This window comes from Physeter macrocephalus, unplaced genomic scaffold, assembly GCF_002837175.3.
Source record: "Physeter macrocephalus isolate SW-GA unplaced genomic scaffold, ASM283717v5 random_92, whole genome shotgun sequence".
Lineage (NCBI taxonomy): Eukaryota > Metazoa > Chordata > Mammalia > Artiodactyla > Physeteridae > Physeter > Physeter macrocephalus.
In genome coordinates this window covers 77,406-99,937 of record NW_021145380.1, presented here as the reverse complement: position 1 = coordinate 99,937, position 22,532 = coordinate 77,406, and the positions used below count along the sequence as shown (strand labels likewise).

Here is a 22,532-nt window from a genome sequence, read left to right as displayed (position 1 = left end):
CTCCCGGTTCCTCTCCTCTGCCCGCAAAGCTCAGGAGCGTGCTCGTGCGGGCGCGCTCTCTCTCCCGCCGGCCTCCTCCTCCCCCTCCCCCTCTCTCCCCCCCTCTCCCCCCACCCCGCCACGTTCTCCCAGGAAAAGTACTCCATCCTCTAAATACTCTTCCCCCCTTTTCTTGTTCTAACTGAGCCTGGCCTCCCACTCCTGCAGCTTCCCAAGTGGGAGGCCAGGTGGCCTCCTAGCTTCTCACTGCCACTCCCAGACCCATCTCCCCTCCCCCAGCCCCCAGACCCGAAGTGCCTGTGATAGCACTTCCTGCCCCACTTTGTTGGCATCGGCACCCCGCTGCCCGCCCCCCATGACTGCTCCTCATTTCTGTGAAGAATTTAGCTCACTGCCACTCTTTGTCACTCCTGTCTTTATTCTTAGATGCTTGAAAGGGCAGATCCGTGATCCTTCCACCACCCTGGCTTCTCAGTTTCCGGATTTCTTGTCCTCCCTGTGTCCCGAGCCCCTCACTCCCAGTCACATCCTAGACCAATTCTCAGCACATTGGACCCCTGAGGAATTAAAAAAACAAATACTAACACGTGAATCCCGCCTTCACAGAATCTGATGTAATTGGTCCGGGTGTGGTCTAGGCTTAGGGATTTTAGACACTTATCCCGGGTGATTCTGATCGCCGGCTGAGGCGGGGCGCCACCGGCCTGTTCACCAGTAACTGCCTCCTCTTCCGCGCATGAATGTCAAGCGTTTCCACCCTCCGACCACTTCCTCCTCGCTTCCCAGCTCGCCCCCATGAGGTCAGGTCTCCGACCCGACATTCTTGGGCCTGACCAGCAGCCCCAGCCCTCTGTTCTGCTTCCCCCTTCAGCACAAGTCGCGCTCTCCTCCCCCCCGACACCTGTGTCTGAGGGGATGCTCCAGGCTGGAGAAGACCCAGCAAGCGACCCACACCCGCTTCTCAGCTCCTCCTGGCCTGGGGCCTTGCTTCCCTCCCCCTCGCCTGGACAGCTCTTCACAGCTGCCCGCCACCACCTTCTCCCCACCTCAGCTTACGATCGGGCTTCTCATTTCATGGGAAAATAGAAGCAGCCAAAGCAGAACTTCCTGCCCCTGGCCAGACGTCCACCGGCAGCTGACGGAGCACTTTTCTGTTTTCATGGGCGACCTGTCCGTCCTCCCGTCGCAGGCACCCCCGCTCCGGTGCACCGCCCCCCTTCCCTCCGGCCCACTCAGCAGCATCACCCCAGCCGTTCTCCCCAGTCTCTGATAGCAGCAAACTTGGCCCTCCCGCCCTGTTTCTGTCACCACGGAACGCGCCCACCCCGCAGTGAGTTCTAGCCTAAGAAAGAGAACGCTCCCTGGACCTCCACACTCCCCACCAACTCTGCCTCCCACCCGCTTCCTCTGCTCGCCTTCCAGCCATGCTCCCGGCTGGGGCACTGGCTGGCCCAGTTTGCCCAGGGCTTTCCTGGTTTTCAAGTTGAAAGTCTCACATCCCAGGAAACCCTCGGTCTCAGGTGAATCGGGACTGTCGGTCGGCCCGCCCCTGGGCCAGGTTGCCTGTGCTCAGCCTCCCCTTCTCCCCCTGCTCGCTTGAACTCACGCCGTTCAGTGCATTCAGGCTTTTACGACCAAGCCTCTGCCCCCCCCAACCCCCGTGCAGGCCGTGGAACCACTCTTGTTGAGACCCACAGTGGCGTCCCCATTGCTAGGTCCGGTAGGAAGTTCGCAGGCCCCGGCTCAGCTGCCAGGCCAGCATCTGTTGGCCTCCGGGACAGCTGCTCTCCTGGCTTTCCTCCCGCTGCACCGGCTGCTCCTTCCCGTTGTCCTTGCAGGTTCCTCGTTTCTCTCACTGATGTTGGGGGGCGCCCTGGCTGGGAAGGTGGCATTTGAGCAGAGGCCTGAAGGAGGTGGGAGTGGTAGCCGTGGGGGAGGAGAGTTCCAGCCCCCAAGGCAGCCAGCGCAGAGACCTTGAGGTGGGCGGGTGTCTGGAATTTCTAAGGGGCAGCGAGGAGCCCCTGTGGCTGGAGTGAGGGGGTGAGTGGGAGGAGGTGGCGGGCAGATCCTGGGGGGCCTTGTGGGCTGTGGTAGGACCGTTGCCCTTTTCTCGGAGATGGGAGCCAAGAGGAGGTGGGTGAGTGTAGGTAGCTAATCTGTATCTGTCTCCTCTCTTGGCACTGTGGTTTCTGCCTGCCAGGTTCAAACCCCAGCTCTGTGACTTTGGGCAAATCACTTAGCTGCTCTGAGCTTTGATTTCCTCATCTCTAAAATGGGCAAGGGACTTCCCTGGCGGTGCAGTGGTTAAGACTCTGTACTTCCACTACAGGGGGTGCGGGTTCGATCCCTGGTCAGGGAACTAAGATCCCACATGCCGCGCGGTGCAGCCGGAGAAAAAAACAAAATGGGCAAAAAACCAGCAACTGTTCCATCATAAGCTTGCACACAGAAGAAGGGCTAGCATGTGGGGTGAATGCTGGGGTGTTCACTTCTGTTATTGTCAGTGTTAATATTCTTGACATTATTGCTGTTAATGTTATTTCAACATTGTAAATCCCCTTACAGCAAGCCCTGGATGAAAACATGGACCTCTTGGAAGGTATAACTGGCTTTGAAGACTCTGTCCGAAAATGTAAGTCCCTCTCTGAGCTTGGGCTCCCTGCTGCGGGGGAGGGAGTGGCAGCAGGGTCCTGGGGGTGGCCCTTCATCATCTTTGTCCCTAATTTCCACAGTTATCTGCCATGTTGTGGGCATTACTTATCAGCACATTGATCGCTGGCTGCTGGCCGAGATGCTCGGGGATCTGACAGGTAAGGCCCCCTCTGGGTCCCTAGTGCCCGTTTAGGAGGTTGGGAGTGAGGAGGGCAGTGGGCCTCAGCCAGCTTCTCAGATGGGCCCACCCCTGCCTCACCAGGTCATTATTGAAGGCCCCAGGGAGGGAATAAGGAATTAGTATAAAATGTTCCCTTCCTTGGCGGGGATCCTATGGCATTCATTCATTTATTCTGGGTAAATTAATTCGATGCCTCCTCTGTGTTCAAGGCCCTGGGGCCACGGCAGTGAACAACACAGAATGACTCAGATTCGTTCTCGTGGAGTTGGCAAAGCAGATGACAAATGAAGATGTACATGTCCAGTGGGAATTCATGCATGACAGCCCCTAGAGAGGGCTGGTGCGGGCGAGGGGCGGGGGGACAGGAGGCACATGGAGGTGAGAAGGTGCAGCATCTGAACGGTTACCTCAGCGGAGCGGTGGGCAGCCTGAGGGCAGAGCAAATGTGAGGATCCTGTGTGCTTACAGAGCAGCCAGGAAGCCCTAGACTGGAGCAGGGTGAGCGAGGGGGCGGAGCTGAGGGCAGAGAGGTGGTGGTGGGAGGGGCTTCAGATACTGGGGGGCCTCCTGCCTGAGGACTTTGTCCTTTACCCTGAGTGAGATGGAGCCACTGGAGGGTCTGAGCAGAGAGGGACATGATTGGATTTATGTTTTTAAAGACCCCTCCAAGAAGAAAAAAAAAAAATGTGTGTGTATTTGCTCATTTTGCAAAAAGAAATGCAAGAAGGAAAAATAGAAGAACTAAGGAAAATGCTTACTCCCTGGGGGCCGAAAGTGAGAACAGGGAGGAGAGTGGTGAGTTGGGGGAGAGAGTTCTCTGAGTACCGTCTTCGGTAGTTTTGCCAGATGGGTTTTTTGTGGGATGTTTGTTTGTTTTCAGTGGAAGCTAACTTTTAGTGGGCACTTTGCGTCAGGCACTGTACTAAGTGCTTTACCTCGGATAGATGTTTTGCACATTTAAAAGTGAAATTAAATCAAAAGGGGATGAAACAACCCTTAGAATTGAATGTAAAGAGAAACAGATGAATAATACTCATGCAGAAAAGAGTTATTTCAAGGAACAGAACACTCCTCTGGCTGGGCAACCTTACAGGCATATTTTCTAAAGGCAAAAAAGAGTTGCAAAGAAATGCTGAAACCTGGTGCCATAAGCTTATTGTTAGTGGTAATGATGACATCCTAATTTTGAAGCCATTTCATGTAGATTGTGGGGAAGGGCAGATAAGTAAGTACGCTGCTGTCATTAGGAGCCGAGCTTCGAACTGGGAGAGGTAAATAGAAAATGAAAGGAGGCTAAGACAAAAGCCCTGTAATGGGAAGGATGAGAAGGCTAAAAGGCTCCCTCTGGCTGCTGTTCAGAGAATGAACTATAGAAGCACCGGGCTGGCAGCAGGAGACCGGGTCGGCTGAAGGCAGGGAAGGAGGACCCCTTGGCCCCCCGGTGCTGTGGGATCAGGGTGCGCAAAGCCCCCGTGCTGCTGTGTCCCCTGCAGACAGCCAGCTAAAGGTGTGGATGAGCAAATACGGCTGGAGCACCGATGAGTCGGGCCAGATCTTCATCTGTAGCCAGGAAGAGAGCATTAAGCCCAAGAACATCGTGGAGAAGATCGACTTTGACAGTGAGTGGTGGCCTGAGGCCTCAGGCTGTAGGCCTGAGGAGGTGCCCTTTGACAGACCAGGGCTGGGGCCCCAAAGAACCCAGGTAAATAAGTTCTGGTTCAAGGTCAGGAAATTGGCATCTGCCAGACTCCCCTGACCTCTTAGGTCCCAGGCCGCCCGCCCAGGGAGGGATGGCAGAGGACGCTGGGTGTCCTCCCCTGGAATTCTGGGTATTGTATCCTGCCCTGAAGCACTCAGTAAGACTTCCCGGGGTCTGGAGGGGCCTTGCCAGGGTGTCCCCGCGCCTTCACTGATCCCAGGGCTCTCAGGGCCTCAGCCCCAGCATCTGCTAAAACGCAGCAGATCACCAACCAGGAAGTGCAGGCTGCGCGGTCCAGCTAGCTGGGTGGGATCTTGGTTCTTTTATTTCCTAGCTGTGTAACTTTGGGCAAGAGATTTTTACCTCTCTGTGCCTTGGTTTTCTCACGTATAAAGTGGGGATGATGGCACCAATAAATAAAACAAACACTGTGTAGTTCTTTACACTTTTTAAGTCATTGGTCCTCAGGTCACCCCCGTAAGGTAGGTGCCATTATTGTAAGTAACTGAACACCGCCACGATAGGCACCTCATGGAGGTGTGGGTGTGAAGTGAGGCAATCCACGCGCACCACTTAGCAAGGAACCAGTCCCCCAGCTCAGTGAACGTTACCCTTGTTGTCACCGTCACGCGTACATTACCTAACACAGACTCCACTGGCTGCTCAACTGGAGCAAGCTTGCTGTTCCATCAGCACGCGCTCTCTCACCTTTGCGCTGCGTGGATGTCTTGGAGTGAGAGAGAACCGGGGGACAGGGAAGGGCTGCTTCCTTAGGCCCTGGGTCTCCTCCCTGCCCTCTTGAGTGTGGTTCTGGTGTTTTAAAGATACGGACTGGTACGGTGTAGCCTCTGAGTACAAACCAAGTTGCTACTTAATCGAGAAACAAGATTGAGTGGGCAGTCACCTCCACATTTGGGGGCTGTGGACCCTCACTCTAAATGAGATGTGCCCGCTGGGTGGGGTTCTCTGAGAGAACTCACTGGAGCAAAGGGTTCTGCAGTGAGGAGATGCAGGTTCAGTGCTCAGAGTGTCTTGCAAACAGTACGTAATAAATGTTACTATGACGGTGATGATGATAGCAGCCACACTTAGTAACAGGCATTGTTCTAAGGCCATCATTTAATCCCATAGGGTAGATGGTTCTTATAGGTGGGAAACTGATGTTCAGTGACTTGCTTGAGGTCACACACACCCCCTCACCCCCGCCCCCGGTACAGGGCGGAGCCGCGACTTGAACCTAGGCCTCCTTATTCCAGACTCCAGACTTGTAACTCTACTGCCTTTGTGATGGTGACTGAGGGGGGGTTGTGATCGTCTGCCCCGAAGCAATCATGGGTGCTGTGGTTGGTGGCTGGAGGTTCGTCTCCCATTCCGCTCACGTTGACCCTGGTCTTCCCTTTCAACAGGTGTGTCCAGCATCATGGCCTCCTCCCAGTAACTTTGCAGGCGTTTAATAAAGACTTGTTGACTTCTTAGCCCTGTTATCTTCTTGTTGGCTTCCTGACTCTGCCCCTCTCCCACCGGGGGAGCAGGCCTCGCATGGCCCTGTGCTGGGGCCACCTCTGTTCTGGCTGCCCACACCCACGTCCACCAGCAGCCAAGCTTCCTTTGATCTCCTCCTCTGCCCCGACCCAGCAACTGACCTCCATCACCACCTTCCTGACCTGTCAGGTCACAAGTGGAGAGCACAGAGCTGTGAGTCAGCAAGGAGGGTGTGAATGGGCTGTGGGTGAGTCAGCAAGGAGGAGGGTGTAAATGGGATGTAGGAGCCCAGCCCTGCACCTGGGGCCAGCTTGGGCTCTTCTGTCCTCCTGAAAACCTAGGTGAACAGGTGTGGCCCCTGGGTTCCTGGTGAGGGAGAGGCACCAGCTTTGCCCTTGGCCCTCGCATGCAGCCACTAGTGGCCCCGAGGCAGTGGCTGGAGGGGTGAGTTGCGGGGGGGTGGGGTGGGGGGTGGGGATTCTGGCTGCTTGCTCAAGCGGTTTTGTGTCCTTGCCTTCTGTTCCTCAGTCTCCTCACCTGTGAAAGGGGGAGAATAATAATGCACCCTTGTCAGAATCATGAGGATTCTGTGAGCTCTGGCCAGTAAATTCCTCAGATCAGGACCTAGCCTGTTTTTGCGGCTTAGAAAACTGGAGTCGTTAATTTCCGAGTCAGAAGAGTTTGTTGCAAACTAGTCCCCAGCACTCTTCCGTTTGGTGAGACTTTATAAGAAAATTGGGATTTGAGGCCAGGCCATTCCCCCCCTACCCCATGCCAAGTCCCAGCCTACAGTGGCCGGGAGGCCTCGCACACGTCACGTGATCTTTAGTTGGGTTGGTTATTTGCATTTTGCAGAGTATTCCAGGCATTCTGGCAGAGTGACCTTAGGTTGGTTATTCTCATTTTATAAGGTATTCCAGACTTTCAGGCCGAGTGACTTTGGGCGGGTGTCTTGACCTGTGAGCCTGTTGCCTGCAGGAAGAGGGAGTGGGGACAACAGCGACTGGGGAAAATGAAGGAAATCAGATGCCACAATAGATGCCCATCCCTTTACATAGACTGCCGGTGCCCGTGAGGGAGTGCCTCATTTTCAAATGACCGTATGTGTGGACTCTGCCCGCGGAGAGGGCAGGTGAGCCTGTGCTGCAAGCCTTCCCAGCCCTCCCCACTTGCCAGCACTCACACCCATCGTTCTCTGAGGGCCCTGACTTGGGGAGCCAGGGCCGGACGGGACACCCTTTTCCCTGGGATCAGACCTGAGCAGGAGCCAGGAACTAGGGCATGCCCAAACCCTGGGGACAAAGGGTGCTTTTGCAGCTCAGGAATTGGGAGCTAACTCTAAGGGGGATAGAAAGAGGGGAGACTGGGATGCTGTTACCCACCCATTTGGTTGTGTGAGTCAGCAAAAGGCACCCGTCCTGGGTGGGCGCACTCCCACTCACCCACGTAGCACTTGCCCTTGTGTAGGGTCCAATGGGCCATGGCCGCCCTCCAGGGGAGGAGGAAATGGCCTTTATCTGTTTTGGAAGCCACAACTCGTGCTGCTTTGCCAACCTGCTTTTGCTCCAGGAGGATCATCCTTTGAGCCGCTAAGAGGCCTGGCTCTGCAGAACGACTGAGTTCCAACACCAGCCTAGCGACCTTTGGGTGTGTTAGTCAACCCCCCTGTGCCTCGGTTTTACAGCTGGGGAGAGTTCCCGCTTCAGGCATTGCTATTTTTTTTTTTTTTTTTTTTTTTTTTTTTTTTTTTTTTGCGGTACGCGGGCCTCTCACTGTTGTGGCCTCTCCCGTTGCGGAGCACAGGCTCCGGACGCGCAGGCTCAGCGGCCATGGCTCACGGGCCCAGCCGCTTCACGGCATGTGGGATCTTCCCGGACCGGGGCGCGAACCCGTGTCCCCTGCATCGGCAGGCGGATTCTCAACAACTGCGCCACCAGGGAAGCCCAATTGCTGTGAGTTAATGCACTCAACTTGTCACCGGTCATGGTGGCTCAGGCTTAGGGCTGCTGTTTCAGCTGCTTCCACAGACCCCTCTAGACATCCCAGGACCTGTTCATGTTCCTACCCTGAGAGGATGCAGCCCTCTCTCCTTTGTTTCATCTAAGTAGCATTAATAATGGGATACAGCATTTATTTGTTTTAATTCAACATTTGTTTATTTGTTTGTTTGATTTATTTTTTTGACCGTGAGGCTTGTGGGATCTTAGTTCTCTGACCAGGGATTGAACCTGGACCACAGCCATGAAAGTGCCGAGTCCTAACCATTAGACTGCCAGGGATTTCCCAGTAATGGGATACAGCATTTAATAAGTTCTGGCTGAAGTCTCGAGAACTCCAAGAAATGGTGAACCTAATGCCAGGGCCCACTGGCCATACCCTTTCGCTCAGGGATCTCTCCCCGGCCCCTCTTCTTGCCTGCTGCGCCTTGACCCTCCATAAACAGTAGCTATTATTACTGCACTGTTCATGGATGGCTGCTGGGAAGTGGCCTCAAAGCTGGCAATTAAAGGGAGCCTTTAATTTAAACCTCATTGGCTGGGGACATCCACTTCATCTCTGAGCCCTTGGTCTAGGAGGTTTCTCAGTGTCAACCGGAAGAACGAAGGGAGGGGCAGATGGACCATTGTTTGAGTGGCCTTTCCCTGCCCAGCGAGCCCAGCACAAGAGTCCTGGGCTCGTTCTGCAAGTTAGGCAGGAAGACGGTGCTTTGCCCCAACCCAGCCCCAACCCAGCCCAGCTTTGGAAACAGCCGACACCCGCATCTTCGGCCAGTTCATGGCATTACCTGCCACCGAGGCATCATCCCCTTCCTTTGCTTTGCCCTTCGATCTCTTCTAGTGCCTTTGAGAGAGGAGAGGAGAGATCCTGGTAGCTCCTATAACCTGGAGAAGCTGTGTCTTCTAATCCCCATCCCCAGCAGATGACTGCAACACAGTCCTCTTGTATTGCCGGTCAGGCTCTGCTTCAGTCAAGCCCTTAACCTTCTTACCTTCCCTAACACCCACCCATTCCCCTCAAGGTTGCTCTAGGTCCAAAACCTAGAGCCATCTTGAGTCTTGATTCTTTGCTCTTTCCCACCCCTGCCTCCCACCCCCATCAAATTCAGGAGACTAAGTCTTAGAGGCTCCACTTTCCCACTGCCTCTCCTCCTCAGCACTCTCCTCCTTCACCCTCTTGTCTGTCTGTCCAGCTTCGTCAGGACCATCGCAGCAGCCTCCCCGCTGGGCTCCCTGAACTCACCCCACCTTCTACAGTTTGTTCCCCTTGTGTGGCCAGAGAGACCCTATGGACAGTTGAATCAGACCCCACCCCTGCCTGCAGTCCTCTCCTAACTTACCATTGCATTTAGAATAAAATTCATTATATGTCCCCACTGCACTTAGAATAAAATCGAAACTTCTTTTCAGGCAAAAAATAGTAAAAAAAAAACCAAAAAAAACTCCTCAGATTCTTCAGTATGGTTTTAAATCTGTTCATTCATCTGGGATTTATTAAGCTTCTGTCTTGTTCCAGACACTGCTTCAGGGGCTAGAGATACAGCAGTGACCAAAACAAAAGATCCTCACCATTCATGGGCTGACATTGTTGGGAAGGAGACAAATAAACATGATAAATAAACCAGTCATGTAGTATATTAAATGGTGATCAGTATTCTGGAAAGAATAAAGCTGGGAAGGTGTGGGATGCTGTTTATGAAAAGGTGGTCAGGGGAGGTCTCACAAGGTGATATTTCCGCTGATCTGCAGGAGAGGAGGCTATGAGCCCTAGGGATCCAGTATCTGGGGAAAGTGTTCCAAACGGTGGTAACAAGGTATCACCGTATACAAAGGCCCTGAGGCTGGAGCATACCTGGGGTGTTGGAGGAACAGCTAGGAGGCCAGCAGTGTGGCGGCAGCTCAGAGGAGAGGGAGAGTGGGAGGTGAGCTGGGATAAGAATAGGGACCAGGATGACCGGGACGTGGGAGACCCTGTGGGTTTGGCCGAGGCCCCAGGAGTCTCGGTTATTTCAAAAGCTGGGCTGGGCTGCAACAGGGCAAGGAAGACTCCAGCAGCCTTTCCTCCTTTCCTTGACTTTGACATGTGGCACCAAAGGAAGGTTCTGAGCAGGGAGGGAGGGACTTGATCCGACTCAAGTGTTCACAGGCTCCTTCTGACTTCTTGTGAGAAGGAGAGTTGGGAGGTGAGTGGAGGAGCAGAGAGATGGTGAGGAAGCTACTGCAGTGGTCCAAGCGAAGACAAGGCGAGGCTGGACAGGACCAGGGTGTGGCCGTGGGGGAAAGGGGAAGTGGGTGGATTCCGTACATACTCTGAAGATGGAACTGACAGAATTTCCTGGAGAACTGGATGTGGGGTATGAAGACAAAGAGGAGCCAAGGAGGACTGCAAGCTTTGTTGCCTGCACAGCTGGAAGGATGGAGGCGCCATTGACTGGGATGGGGATGACTGTGGGGTGACCAGGTCTGAGAAGAAGATGAGGAGCTCAGCTTTGGATATTTACACTTGACATGCCTCAATGTAACAATGTCATTTATCTGTATTTATTTATTTATTTATTGTTGCGCCCCCCCCCCCCCAATATTAGCCACTTGAGAACTAATCACATTTATCATGCTCAGCACCATATCGCCAGCACCCAAGAACAGGGCCTGGCACACCAGTAGGTGCCCAATAAATGTTTGTTGAATGAATGAAGATAGACAAGTCCAAAAATTCCTCTACCTTCCCCGTCAGCCAGTATCTATTCCAGTCTACCTAACTCCCATGTTCATTTCGTGAATCCCTCGGATGTTTGTTCAAATGTTCCCCTTCTCCGCAAAGGCTACCCTGAGTACTTCGTTTACGTTCCAGCTCTGCTTGATTTTTCTCCATAACACTTACCCCTTGTACTATATATGTACTTAAAATTTTGTTTGTTGTCTCCTTTCACTAGAAGGTAGTTCCATGAGGCCAGGGAGTTTTGTCTATCTTGTTTACTGGCAACGCACACAGTAGGCGCTTAATAAATATTTGTTAAATTTCTGTTACTGAATGGGAATACACGCCACGCCTCAGCAGGTTCAAGCCTGATGTCGAGACCCGCCTTACGAATCATCCATGCTCCGGCCCCGCCCACACGCAGAGGCCGCGCGCGCTCACGCGGGAGATGGGGCGCGGCTCGTCCATGAGCTGAAGGGCCGCGGGAGCTGCACTCTGCGCAGGCTCCGAGCTCCCCGAGGCGGGGTTTCTGTGCTTTTTGGCATAGGAGGCGCGCGCGCGCGAGAGGGCGGCGGCGGCGTCGCGGTGCGCAGGCGCAGCGAGCAGTGCGCAGGCGTCAGCGGAGGGCGGGCTGAAGCAGCTGAAGCGGCGGCGGCAGCGGCGGCGGCGGCGGCGGCGGCTCGGGCAGAGGGGCGGGAGCAGAGGCGGGAGCGGACGGGTTCGGGAGAGGCAGCGGAATGGTGGACTACCACGCGGCGAACCAGTCGTACCAATACGGCCCCAGCAGCGGGAGCAATGGCGCCGGCGGCGGGGGTAGCATGGGCGACTACATGGCCCAGGAGGACGACTGGGACCGGGACCTGCTGCTGGACCCGGCCTGGGAGAAGCAGCAGCGCAAGGTGCGCGGCCCGCGGGCCGAACGGGCCGGAGGGGGGGGCTTCCGAGGGAGGCTGGGGGCCGGAAAGGGGCTGGGAGGTCCTGAGACGGAATTGGAGGGTCTGTGGTGAGAACTGGGCGTCCTGGGAATGAACCGGCGGGTCTGGGAAGGGGTTTAGGGTCCTGAAGAGGAGTTGCAGAACTTGAGCAAGGAATTGGGAGTCTGAAAAAATAATTGGCGGCTGAGTAGGGAATATGGAAATCTAAAACAAGGAATCAGGGAGCCCGATGAAGGAATTGGAGGGTCTGGGCGGGGAATTGGGGGAGACCGGCGAGATGATTGGAGACTCTAAAATGGAATGGGGTCTGAGGCGGGACTGGTGGGTCAGGATGGGCTGGGGGGTGTTCAGAGAGAAAGGGGGAGTCTGGAATTTGTGGGTCAGGATAGAATTAGGCATCGGGGGAGCCTGAAGAGCTCGAGTATGGAGGGGGTTATTTGGATTGCGGAATCCTCTGAAGAGGGTTGGGATTGTGGGAGCCCCGGGTTGGGGGACTTCTAAAGGGGATGAAGATTCTGGAAGATGGAGTAGGGGTACCAAGGAAGGGATTATGAAGTCTGAAGAGTAGTGGGAGGACTGGGGAGACTGGGGAGATGGAAGGAGGAGAGGGGCTGAGGAAAGAAGTGGGTGTGAAAGGACCCGGAGCTTGGGGGGTGAGGACGGGGAGGGCTGCTAAGGAGTTCCGGGGCTCCGGGTCTGAAGGGAGAAGTTAGGGAGCTGTGAATAAGAGGTTTGGACGGAGGTGAGATTTATTTGGGGTGCGCTGTTCTACGGGGAAGAGGAGAAGATTGGGAGATAGGAAGAAGAAGAGGAATTGATGAGGCCGAGACCTTATTGATGAGGAGAGGCCGAAGGGGGGATACGGAGAGTATCTGGAGTGTTTTGAGGAGGGGTTCTGAAGAACTGATGGAACGTAGACAAAGCTCAGCAAAGGGTTGGCGGCGCCGGAGGCTAAGGTAGCCTGGACAAGGTGAGGATGGCGGGAGAGAATGAGCGGAATGGCGGATGGTGGGAGGGAGGTTAGAGTAGTAATGAAAGTCCCATTAGAAAGGGAGTGTGTGATGGATAGAGTGAGAAAGGAATTTGGGGGTGGGGGCTTCTGGACATGCAGTCCCGGGACTGGAGAGAGTGTGTGTATTGTGAAGGGAGAATAAATTGTTTGGGGAGGAAGAGGTGAGAGTGTCCAGAAGAATTGTGCCTTTTGGGGGTGGTGGTGAAGAGCTCTTTCTAAAGCAGGGTCTGTTTTCAGGTGGCACGTTGAGGTGTTGAAGCAATTTGCGGGGGGAGGGGACCCACAGTGGGGAAAGGGAGATCAGAAGGAGTGGGAGGCCCAGAGAAGGTGGGGTGTGTGTGTGTGTGTGTGTGTGTGTGTGTGTGTGTGTGTGTGTGTGTATGTGTATATAATCCAGGGTGGTTGAGAGGGGAGAGCTCCAAGCTGATAGAAGAGAGGGTTTGACCGTGTGCAGCAAGAGCTAAAGAAAGGAGGGTGTTGAGTGGGTGTGTGTGTTGGGAGGGGGCTGTTTAAAAGTGTTGTGTGTGAAGAGGGTGGGAAGTACTTGCACTTAGAGGCGTTTAATATGCTCCGGAGATCTGAATTTTCTTCCTAGGTTTGTTGTCAGCTCTGTGGCCTTGGGCAAGACCCTTGATCTCAGGGCAGTTCTGTCATGTGTGAAATGAGGGGTCGAAGGGGTCCCTTCTGTGATTCTACAAGGACCGGATGTGTGTGGTGTTGGGACTTCGGGAGGGTAGCTTTGGTGGCGCTTCCTCAGGACCACGGGGGCCAGCTCAGGCAAGGGGCTTGTGTTGTGGCGAGTGTTGCTGGAAGCCTCTTGAGGGTGTGAGTTGGTGCTTTGGGGGTTCCGTGCAGGCAGCCCAGTGTGGAGGGGAAAGGGTGAAGGGAGCAGCTGTTCCAGGCAGCCTGGGGTGGAGCCTGGCATGACCTTGGGTAAATTACCAACCTCTGCTTGAATTTCCTCATCAGTAGTTGGGGGGGGCGGGGGGCGGCTTGATGGTGGCGTCCTTATCTGTTGCCCCACCTACCTCCGGGTGGGCAGGTTGAGATAATCTGACATAAAATTCTTTTTGAGGGGAGAGACCTACCCTGCAGTCTCAACAGTAATTTACTGCCGGAGGCAGTGCCGGCCTGGAAAAGGTTAAGAGTTGCCAAGAGACTTGGCGAGTTGGGAGGGGAACAGGGGGCCACGGGGTTGTTTCTGAGCATGTCTGGGGTCTGTCGTCTCCAGCTCCAGGTGCTTGGGGAGAATGAGCTTCGGAACATTTTTACTCAGGTGGTGGGAGTGGGGACCTTCCCTTTCCCTCCCTTCCTGACTTGTATGACTCCCAGAGTGACTCCCTTTGCTAGCTCACTTCCACTCCCTCTGGGAGTTAGGGTGTGTGCTCCTTCGTGGCTGTAGTCTCCCTTGCACGCTGGATGAGGCTCAGGCACCATTCAGGCCTGGGCGCGACCGCCTAGGGAACTCACGGGAACCCCTAGGCCTTGCTGCTGTTGTATTATCCTCCCTCCTCCCTTCCACAAGGACCAGGCAAGGTTCAGGGAAAGGGTGGCTCACAACCCCTCTGATACTAGCTGTTTTAGATTCTCAGTAAGGGGCAGATTCTAGTGTGTCCTGCTTTATACAACTGCAACAAATATTTACACATAGCTGTACTTTGGGGGGAAATATCGCTTCACTGCTGTGCACCTGCCTGTTATGGGGTGGGGATCCTTTCTGAAATAAGAGAAGGAGTAATGGAAAGGAATATATACACAAGTTTGTGCTGTTGTCTTCCTTCTAAGAGGAACCCCCCACCCCCATTCCCCCCAGACAGGTTGGCTGGGTTTTTCTGCGCTGCAGTGTCTCTTTAGTGAATGACAGATTGCCCTTCTTGCCCCTCCAAGGCTGAGCCACTGGTCACAGGGAGAGTGTCAGTCCTGTGAGTGTCCTGTGCGTACTCTCATACCCTAAAAATCATTATCCAGGGTAGCTGTAGGCCCTTAAAGTGTGTGGAATTGAATTCTTCCAGGAATTAAGCAAGGTTTGGCCCAAGTCAGAGGGTGCGTGTGATTCCTGGGGTTCTCACTTCTACCTGAAGCCCTTCTAAGGACCCTGGTAACCAAGGCATTACCTGATAAGTAGCTTATGCAACAGTTCTGATCTGGGAAGGCTCTGCGTGTTTTCTCCAGGGGTGTGGGGGAAGGACTGGTCTGGCCTTTGAGCAAATTCTTGAGCAATTATAGCTCTGGGCCAGAGTTCTCTATCTCAGTTTCTGAAAGGGGCCTAGGTAGCCTTGCCCCCCTGTTCTGCTGGACAGGTGAGGTCACTTGATAGCTGATCTAGAACTTCTCATCACAGCAAGAGGAATTGCCTCCTTTGCTAAGGTTGCGTGTTCATTGAAACATCACTGCTTACAGGGCCTCAGTGTTTAGACCCTGACCTTTGGCTCAGGCTCTATTAGATTTGAGTTAATTATTTGAAAGTTCTGATGGTGTCTTGTTTTTCTCCAAGTAGGGTTTTTGTTTTTGTTTTTTCCCTTAGGCTGATGATAGAGACCTCAGAGTAGCCATCTGTTACTTTGTTCCATTGCTCTAATTGCTTGCCTCTTAGGATCTGGCGAAGACTAGCAGATCCTTAGCAGTTTTAAAAACTGAATAAGTTACATACCGAAAACAAAAACCAAAAAAACCTAAACTCAATTGTCATCTAGAATTAAAGACTGTAAATATGTGAGGGCAGCAGGTATCCTGTTTGCCTTCTTGGGAGAGGGGTAGGGGAAGCTATCAGCTGCTAGCCTCTGTCCTCCCCCCATCCCCCATGTGTTTTAAGAACAGGGCTTTTCTGATGACTGCAGAAGAGATGAGATGTGGGAGGATGGCCTGGGAGTACAGCACCCCTTGTACTCACTCACACTCATTCAGCTGAGAGTTGAAATCCGGTTGGTGCCGTGGAGTGGCGCCTGTTGCTTCATCTAATTCTGTGCGCTCCAGGGCGTGGGCCCAGGATTGCCCTCTGCCTTTTGAAACACCCTCCCTGAGACCAACAAGGAGGCTGCTTTGGCAGCTGGGGGCTGACTCACTCTCCAGTTGGAACTGGTGCTAAATGGTTTCATTTAATGGCAGCTGATTGCCTGGCCTAGAGTGGGATGCCTTGTGGGAAAAGTTTGGTGAAAGTGTTGGAGGAAAACAACCCTGGAAATGAGGGTGGGGTTTTAATATCCAGGTGCTGCTGGTGCTATTAAACTCCTGAGATGCAGTCCAGGAGGTCAGTTAAAATGTAGGCTTGCACTCTCAAAATGTCCTCTTAATCAGATGTCAGGGGAGCAGGGACAAGTCTGGATTCCAATCTTAAGCCTCTGGGGGTGGGGAGTTCTGCCACTTAAACATATATTCCAGTCACGGCTGACTTTGGCCAGACAGCCCCCTTCTACAGCGTTAACTGAGTGAGTAGTACAAGTTATTTGGCAGTGCTGGTCTAGCAGATGACAGCGAAGAGAGTGGGGCCAGAAAGGAATTGATTTGGGGAAGGCTCAAGGAATTTCTGAGACTGTTGAGATGAACGCTTTTGGCTTTTGCCATATTGATTTATAGTGTGCTGGGAATTGTACAAGCCTTTGACCAGATCTTAGGGTTGTTCTTTAAAAAAAAAATTCCTTTGCTCTTACTTTTGGGGGAGGGGAGAGGGAAAGGGCAAAAATAAGGAACAGCTGTTTGCTCTGTATCACTTGCTCATTCAGGTTTTCTGAATGGCTGAATTATCAACATGTTTATCTCTTGTCTGGCATTTGGTATATTCTAGATCAATGGTTTCCCCAGCTTTATCCTTATTTCCTTCACTTAGTGATGTCTGTGTTTTCATCAGTCATGGTCAGTTCCCTTCCGTTGCCTTTATTTACCTATTTATTTTACAGAATAGCAAACGCACTCACGTTACCTTGTTTAAGTCTCCCTTCCCCCCCTTTTCTTTTTTCATGGAAATAGGAGGCAAGTGATAGCAAGCTGGTAATTCAATGGCGGTGGTAATTGAAACACTGACCTACTAAAAGGTGGGTGGAAGCTTCTACTTGAGCAGCTACAAATCCTGTCATCCAGGGAGGTTTGAAAGAAGCCTTTATGTCCTGGGTAGTTTGAGAGCTCAAAATCAGTCTCCTTTAGGATGAGGTTAAACTTTGAAACATCAAAGCATCAAGCCGCAGTTATAAGGAAACTTAGTTTTACAGTGTTGCCTGTCTAGACGCCAGAAGTTGTTATAAAGTGTCTGAAAGTGGCACAAGTAACACTTGCTTTTCTTCAGGAAGGTTTATGAGTTACATTTTAGTCAGTAACCCAGGTATCAGGGAGTGTAGGGTTCAGTGAGTTAAGAGAAACAGAATCATTTAAAATTCCAGCCTCTGTTTAAAGAGTGATCTTATTGGGAGGAAAAATTAACCGGCGGCTGGAGGAGGATCCCGCCTCCTCCAGAAAGTGAAAACTCTGCATACATTTAACTGGCAAGAGTGACCTTTATCAGTGCTTGGGAAGTTTTGTCCAAGAAGCGGTCTCCCTGGGATTATAAAAATCCCAGAGACATTTGTCTTGGTGTTGTGCCTTTTTTGGTTGTGTTGTTCTTTCATGTCCCTCCCCCTCCCCTTTCCCTCGTAAACAACAGATGCATTAACTTGGAATGTCCATGGAAAGTCTTTAAAAGCTGGTTGGTGTAACTTGGTTGCCTTCTCTTTACTCTGAGCAGGAGTTACTCCGGAAGAGGCCACTGCCCTTTTTTCTTAGATGTAATTTACTGAAGTATCTAAAAGTGAGTGAATAGAGCTTACTTGGGATTTGCTATTTGCCACCTGTTTCTGTACTGGCTCCTGCCTTCCTGGAGTGGAATGAGCCCCATCTCCCCCAAGAGCGAGGGACCGTCCCGTGTTTCCAGAAGGGACAGTGGTTCTCCAGCCAGAGCAGCCCTCCTCACCCCCACCCCGTGCTTGTCTCTGTGCTTTCTAAACTTCAGTCATTTGTGATTTTTCCTTAGCCACTTTTGCTTTTATATACTTAATAATATTCTTTCAAGTCACTTTGCCCTTTTAAAAAATTAAATTATTTATTGGCTGCGTTGGGTCTTTGTTGCTGTGCGCGGGCTTTCTCTAGTTGCAGTGAGTATGGGCTTCTCATTGCAGTGCGGAGCACGGGCTCTAGGCACACGGGCTTCAGTAGTTGCAGCACGCAGTCTCAGTAGTTGCGGCACGCGGGCTCAGTAGTTGTGGCTCGCGGGCTCTAGAGCGCAGGCTCAGTAGTTCTGGTGCACAGGCTTAGTTGCTCCGCAGCATGTGGGATCTTCCCGGACCAGGGATCAAACCCATATCCATTGCATTGGCAGGCGGATTCTTAACCACTGCACCACCAGGGAAGTCCCTGCCTTTTTTAACTTAAGTTTTAAAGGGGAAATTTATATGAGTTTTGCAAATGGAAAACCTAGCTTCCCTGGCCATAAATAGAAGGAAACTGCAGAAGTAAACAGGCTGAAAACAAAACAGTGCTGTTAAGTTCTAGCTAGGTACTATTGCTGCTGCAGGCTCTGGGCCTGAGGCATGCTCCCTTTGTTGAAAGGAGATTGGCAAGTGTTGGTGAGTTGTTAGAGACCCAGCGTACCAAGCAGAGACTTTCTCTTTGATCAGAAGGTTTTCAAGAGTATCAAGGGGAATAACCTTCTTGCTGTTGTTCAAGGTTTAATGAAGAGTGTGGATAACCCTTAAAATCTCCCATGTGTGCGTGCCGCACTTGGAAAAAACTTTATCTCACTTGACCCTGAAACATTCCGCGAGTGGCGGGGCAGAGTGACTTACCCAGGAACACACAGCCCATCCTGCTTGTCCAGCATCCCACTGTACTACCCTTGAACAGGATTGGATGGCACTGGGTTTATCTCTGCATTCAAATGTTAAGTTTTCTTGCGTTCTGGGTGTTTTTTTTTTTTAAGTAACTAGGGCCATGTTCTGAGTACAAGAATTGTGGGTTAATCCCTTGCTCCTCACATCACTTTTTCTTTTTAAGGCTCCAGCTTTCTAACACATATACACTTAAAGTTTGGCTGCTCCCGTGAATAAACCACCCTGCTACCCTGTCTGGGTTTGCATCCTAGATTCAGAAAGGAAAGCAGTGCCCTCCTGCCAAGTTAAGAAGGGCTGATTTAAATGTTTTGCTTCCAGATATCAGAGCAGAACAGATTCTTTGTCTTCTATGGAACTATGGACATGGGGCAGAAGTAGTTGGAAGTGGCAGTTACAACTCCGCAGAACACAGTGAAGTCATCTCGGGAAATATCGTTGACGGTGCTGAAATGATTGAATGGGATGCTAGAACACCATCAATACAACAGCATTTGTGTCTTCAGCTTTGGGCAGGAATAAAGAAGACATTGTGGTTTGTTTTATGCTTTTTAAAGTTTTCCCCCCAAAGATGTGGGGCTGAGTGATGTCTTGTTACTGGCTTTCTAGTGGGTTTTTCTTTTCATCTTTTTTCCCCTCCCTGATGGCTGTTGAGAGTGGGTGGAAGCCACAGTCTAGGTGGATGGGAGGCAGTGCGGAAGGCAGGCAGTACGCCTTCCTCCTTGTTCTTCACATGTGAAGGGAACACATTTGGTTTTTTCATCTCCAAAGAGCCCAGGATGAAGGGTTTCCATATCTTACCTCCTGCCCAGTAAGGACCAGTAAGGTCCAAGAATGTCTTAATTAGCAGCCATCCAGGATGGGGGCACTGCAGGAAGCCAAATAAATGCATTTCTTCTTTTTCCTTTCTTTCTTTTTTTAATATACACTTCATTTCAATGGCAGAGAAGGCCAGTTTGAGGTTAGGAGAAACATCACAGGAGGAAGCTTGAAAGGGATTGAACAGCCAGCCACGACGCTGGGAGGTTGCTTGAGGGGGTGTCACGCCAGGAGGGTTTGTGGGTCTTCAGCTTGCGTTATTGAAAAGACAGGCTTCCCTTTACCAAGCCCCAAGGGGCAGCGCTGGAAGCCGGCTTCAGTCAGTGTCACCAGTGTCACCGGCCTCGGTATGCGTGTGTGCAAACATCAACACATCAGTGCTCTATGATCAGTCTAAATCAGGGTGTGGGTAAAAGGTATTTAGTTGATATCGCCGTGGAAACTGAGTTGCTTACTGTTTTGGGGGTGCGGCACCGTACTAGAGGCAGCACCAGTGGTGGGATGTTGGGCTACTGGGCAGAAATAGGCTGCTGCCAGCCAGTCTCACAGAAGATATCCGCATGAGTGGTGGCCACGCTGGGGAGGGGGACGAGGGGCCTCTGTACCCTGGCGCAGGAGTCAGGCCAGCCCATTTTATTGTTTTATCGATGAGGGGTGTGTATTTGCGCAAGAGAGAGAGAGAGGGAGAGAAGAACAAGAGTACACCATGAAAGCCGCTGTTGGCTTTGTGGCTGGGATGTGTGCTTTTTCTCTAGGCATTTAGAGTTGGAATTTCAGCTATGTGACTTCTTAATAGCAGGGCAAAATGTGCCTGCATCTTTTGCCTGTTTTCGCAAACACTGACAAATTAAAAAGAACTCTAAAGTTTCCAGCAAATCCCAAGTACAGTTCATTCCGTGATAACATTTTTTTAAAAATCCACATCCTTCCTACTCCAACTCTGACAATAAATAAACCTTTTTCTCCCTATCATCCCCCCCTTCCCCCCCCCCCTTTAAGGAAATGAGTATCTTTACATTAAACTATGTGTCTGGTGAAAATATTAAATGCTTCTTTGGCTGCTGCTGGCATGGATTATGTTTGGAAGAGTCAGTTTTGTGTTTTGTTTTTTTAATTTTATAGGCTGGTATGATCTTCCAGTTCTGGCCTATGAAATAAGCTCCATTTCAAAATTCAAAATGTCTGGAAGCAGCTGGCTTGCCAGGCTAGTTCAAGGGCAGTCTGATGAATCACCCCTTCTTACAGGCTGTCTGCTAACCAATCCTGGAAGGTGTCCAGCCCGTAAACATCACCAGGATCGTCAGGCAGTTTTTTCTTTGCAGGATGGGGTGTGGGTGGGGGCATCGTTTGAGCTTCACTGCCAAGTCTGGTAGGATTTGACTTTCTGTAAGACAGAAAGGTCTGTATCAAGATGTCTTTTTCAGAGATGTCAGGCCTGTAGTCTCCCAGCACTGTGTCTGCTGGTGGAGTGAGAGGAAATACCTAGACCAGTTGGGGTGGGGGAACCTTCTTAACCGTTTGGGGACACGAATTTTCCCTTTCCTTTTGTAACTTTCATTAACTCACTGACTCACTGACTCAGGGACAACCCACGGAAGAGAATTCAATCCACTGAAAGCGGTGAACCATTTTAGGGATGACTGTGGTTGATGGATCATGGCCCAAAGCTGTGGAAGGTCAGGGAGCGGCACTCGGCTCCTACCCGCTGCACAGAATCACCCCAGAGATTCAAAGGGAACAAGCTTTGACCATAAAAATACAAGACTCCCAGCGCATTGAGTTCTCTTCGCAGCTACCTTAGACTTGAGAAAGTTCTGGGCCTCTTTAATAAACAGCCACAAGGCAGGCCTTGCCAAATACGGCCAGCTCCAGGGCCACAGGGTTAGCTTAGGAGACAACTTTCTTGCCTAAAAATAAGTGTATGTTCCTATCGAACATTCCAAGCATAGTTTAAACATGAGACTTTTGAGTAGCAGTTCAGGCCTTGTGGGTTCAGTTATGTTAGAGTGTGGGCAGTTGAGGGTCTTTGGGGAGCCTAGCTCCCCACTTTGGGATTGGCCAGTGGCCACCAAGGAAATCAAATGACCAGATGCAAACCATCTTCCAACTCATTTATGTTCTTTTTTTATTTATTTTTTAATTTTTAAATTTATTTTTGGCTGCATTGGGTCTTCGTTGCTGCGCGCCAGCTTCTCATTGCCGTGGCTTCTCTTGTTGCAGAGCACGGGCTGCAGGCACGCGGGCTTCAGTAGTTGTGGCTCGCAGGCTCAGTAGTTGTGGCGCACGGGCTTAGTTGCTCCGTGGCATGTGGGATCCTCCTGGACCAGGGATCGAACCCGTGTCCCCTGCATTGGCAGGCAGATTCTTAACCACTGTGCCACCAGGGAAGTCCTCATTTACGTTCTTGATCTACTCACAGGCTGGTGGGGGAGACAGAGGGCAAGCATGTAAATAAAACAAGGTAATTTCAGATGGGATTATGCACTATGAATGTAATAATAATAACAACAGCTAGCATATGACTCTGTGCTAGACACTATTCTAAGAGCTTTACGTGTATTGACTCATGTAATCCTGTGAGGTAGGTAGGTGTTGTTACCTTGACAGGACAGGTGCAGAAATGGATCCATCGAAGTTGAAGTCTCTTGCCTAAGTGACAGTGCCAGGATTTGAACCTTTCAAGCCTGCGCTCTCATTTCTACACTACACTAGAGTCTAGTGATTGGGAATGGCCTGGGGAGAGGTCGCTGAGGGGAGGAGGGCAGTGCAGGTACTTTAGATCAAGAGGAAGGTCTCTGAAGACATGACATTGTAGCTGTTCCCTAGGGGATGAGAAAGAGGGAGCCAAGAGGGCGCTGGGGGAAGGCTGTTCCAAGAAGCGGGAATGAAAGTGCGGAGGCCCTGAGGAGCAGAAGGGTCAGAGCAGAGCACGTGGAAAACATGGGCACAGCCAGACCTCCTAGAGCTTTGTTGTTGGAAGTGGCCATGAGGGCAAGGTCTGCAAATTCAGTTCTTCTTAGACTCCAGTAGGCCAGGAACCTCATGCTTCCAGAACTCTGGCCCTGCAACCCTTTCCCCTCAGGCCCGCTGGACAGGCCAAACCAAAACTGACTTCTAAAGGGGGAACCCCAGGACTGTAGAACATTAAACCGAACAAAAGTTTCAATTATCTCTGTGATCACTGCTGCAGAAGACACCTGTGTTTGAT

The 22,532-nt window shown here is 51.7% G+C and overlaps 2 protein-coding genes across 7 annotated transcripts in view; both read left to right on the top strand.

The window, feature by feature from the left end:
- EIF3K (eukaryotic translation initiation factor 3 subunit K) overlaps positions 1-6,007 on the top strand; it is an 11,535-nt gene extending 5,528 nt beyond the window's left edge. For both annotated transcript variants that reach the window (XM_007129902.3, XM_055082363.1), the window contains 4 exons: positions 2,566-2,632; positions 2,733-2,810; positions 4,327-4,452; positions 5,939-6,007. In XM_007129902.3, the coding sequence (XP_007129964.1) occupies positions 2,566-2,632; positions 2,733-2,810; positions 4,327-4,452; positions 5,939-5,970 (303 nt within the window). In that variant the 3' untranslated portion in view covers positions 5,971-6,007. The remainder of the gene's footprint in view (positions 1-2,565; positions 2,633-2,732; positions 2,811-4,326; positions 4,453-5,938) is intronic.
- A 5,355-nt stretch (positions 6,008-11,362) lies between these two features.
- The window catches only part of ACTN4 (actinin alpha 4), a 78,372-nt gene continuing 67,202 nt past the window's right edge, over positions 11,363-22,532 (top strand). For all 5 annotated transcript variants that reach the window (XM_028483950.2, XM_028483949.2, XM_024132649.2 and 2 more), the window contains exon 1: positions 11,363-11,608. In XM_028483950.2, the coding sequence (XP_028339751.1) occupies positions 11,447-11,608 (162 nt within the window). In that variant the 5' untranslated portion in view covers positions 11,363-11,446. The remainder of the gene's footprint in view (positions 11,609-22,532) is intronic.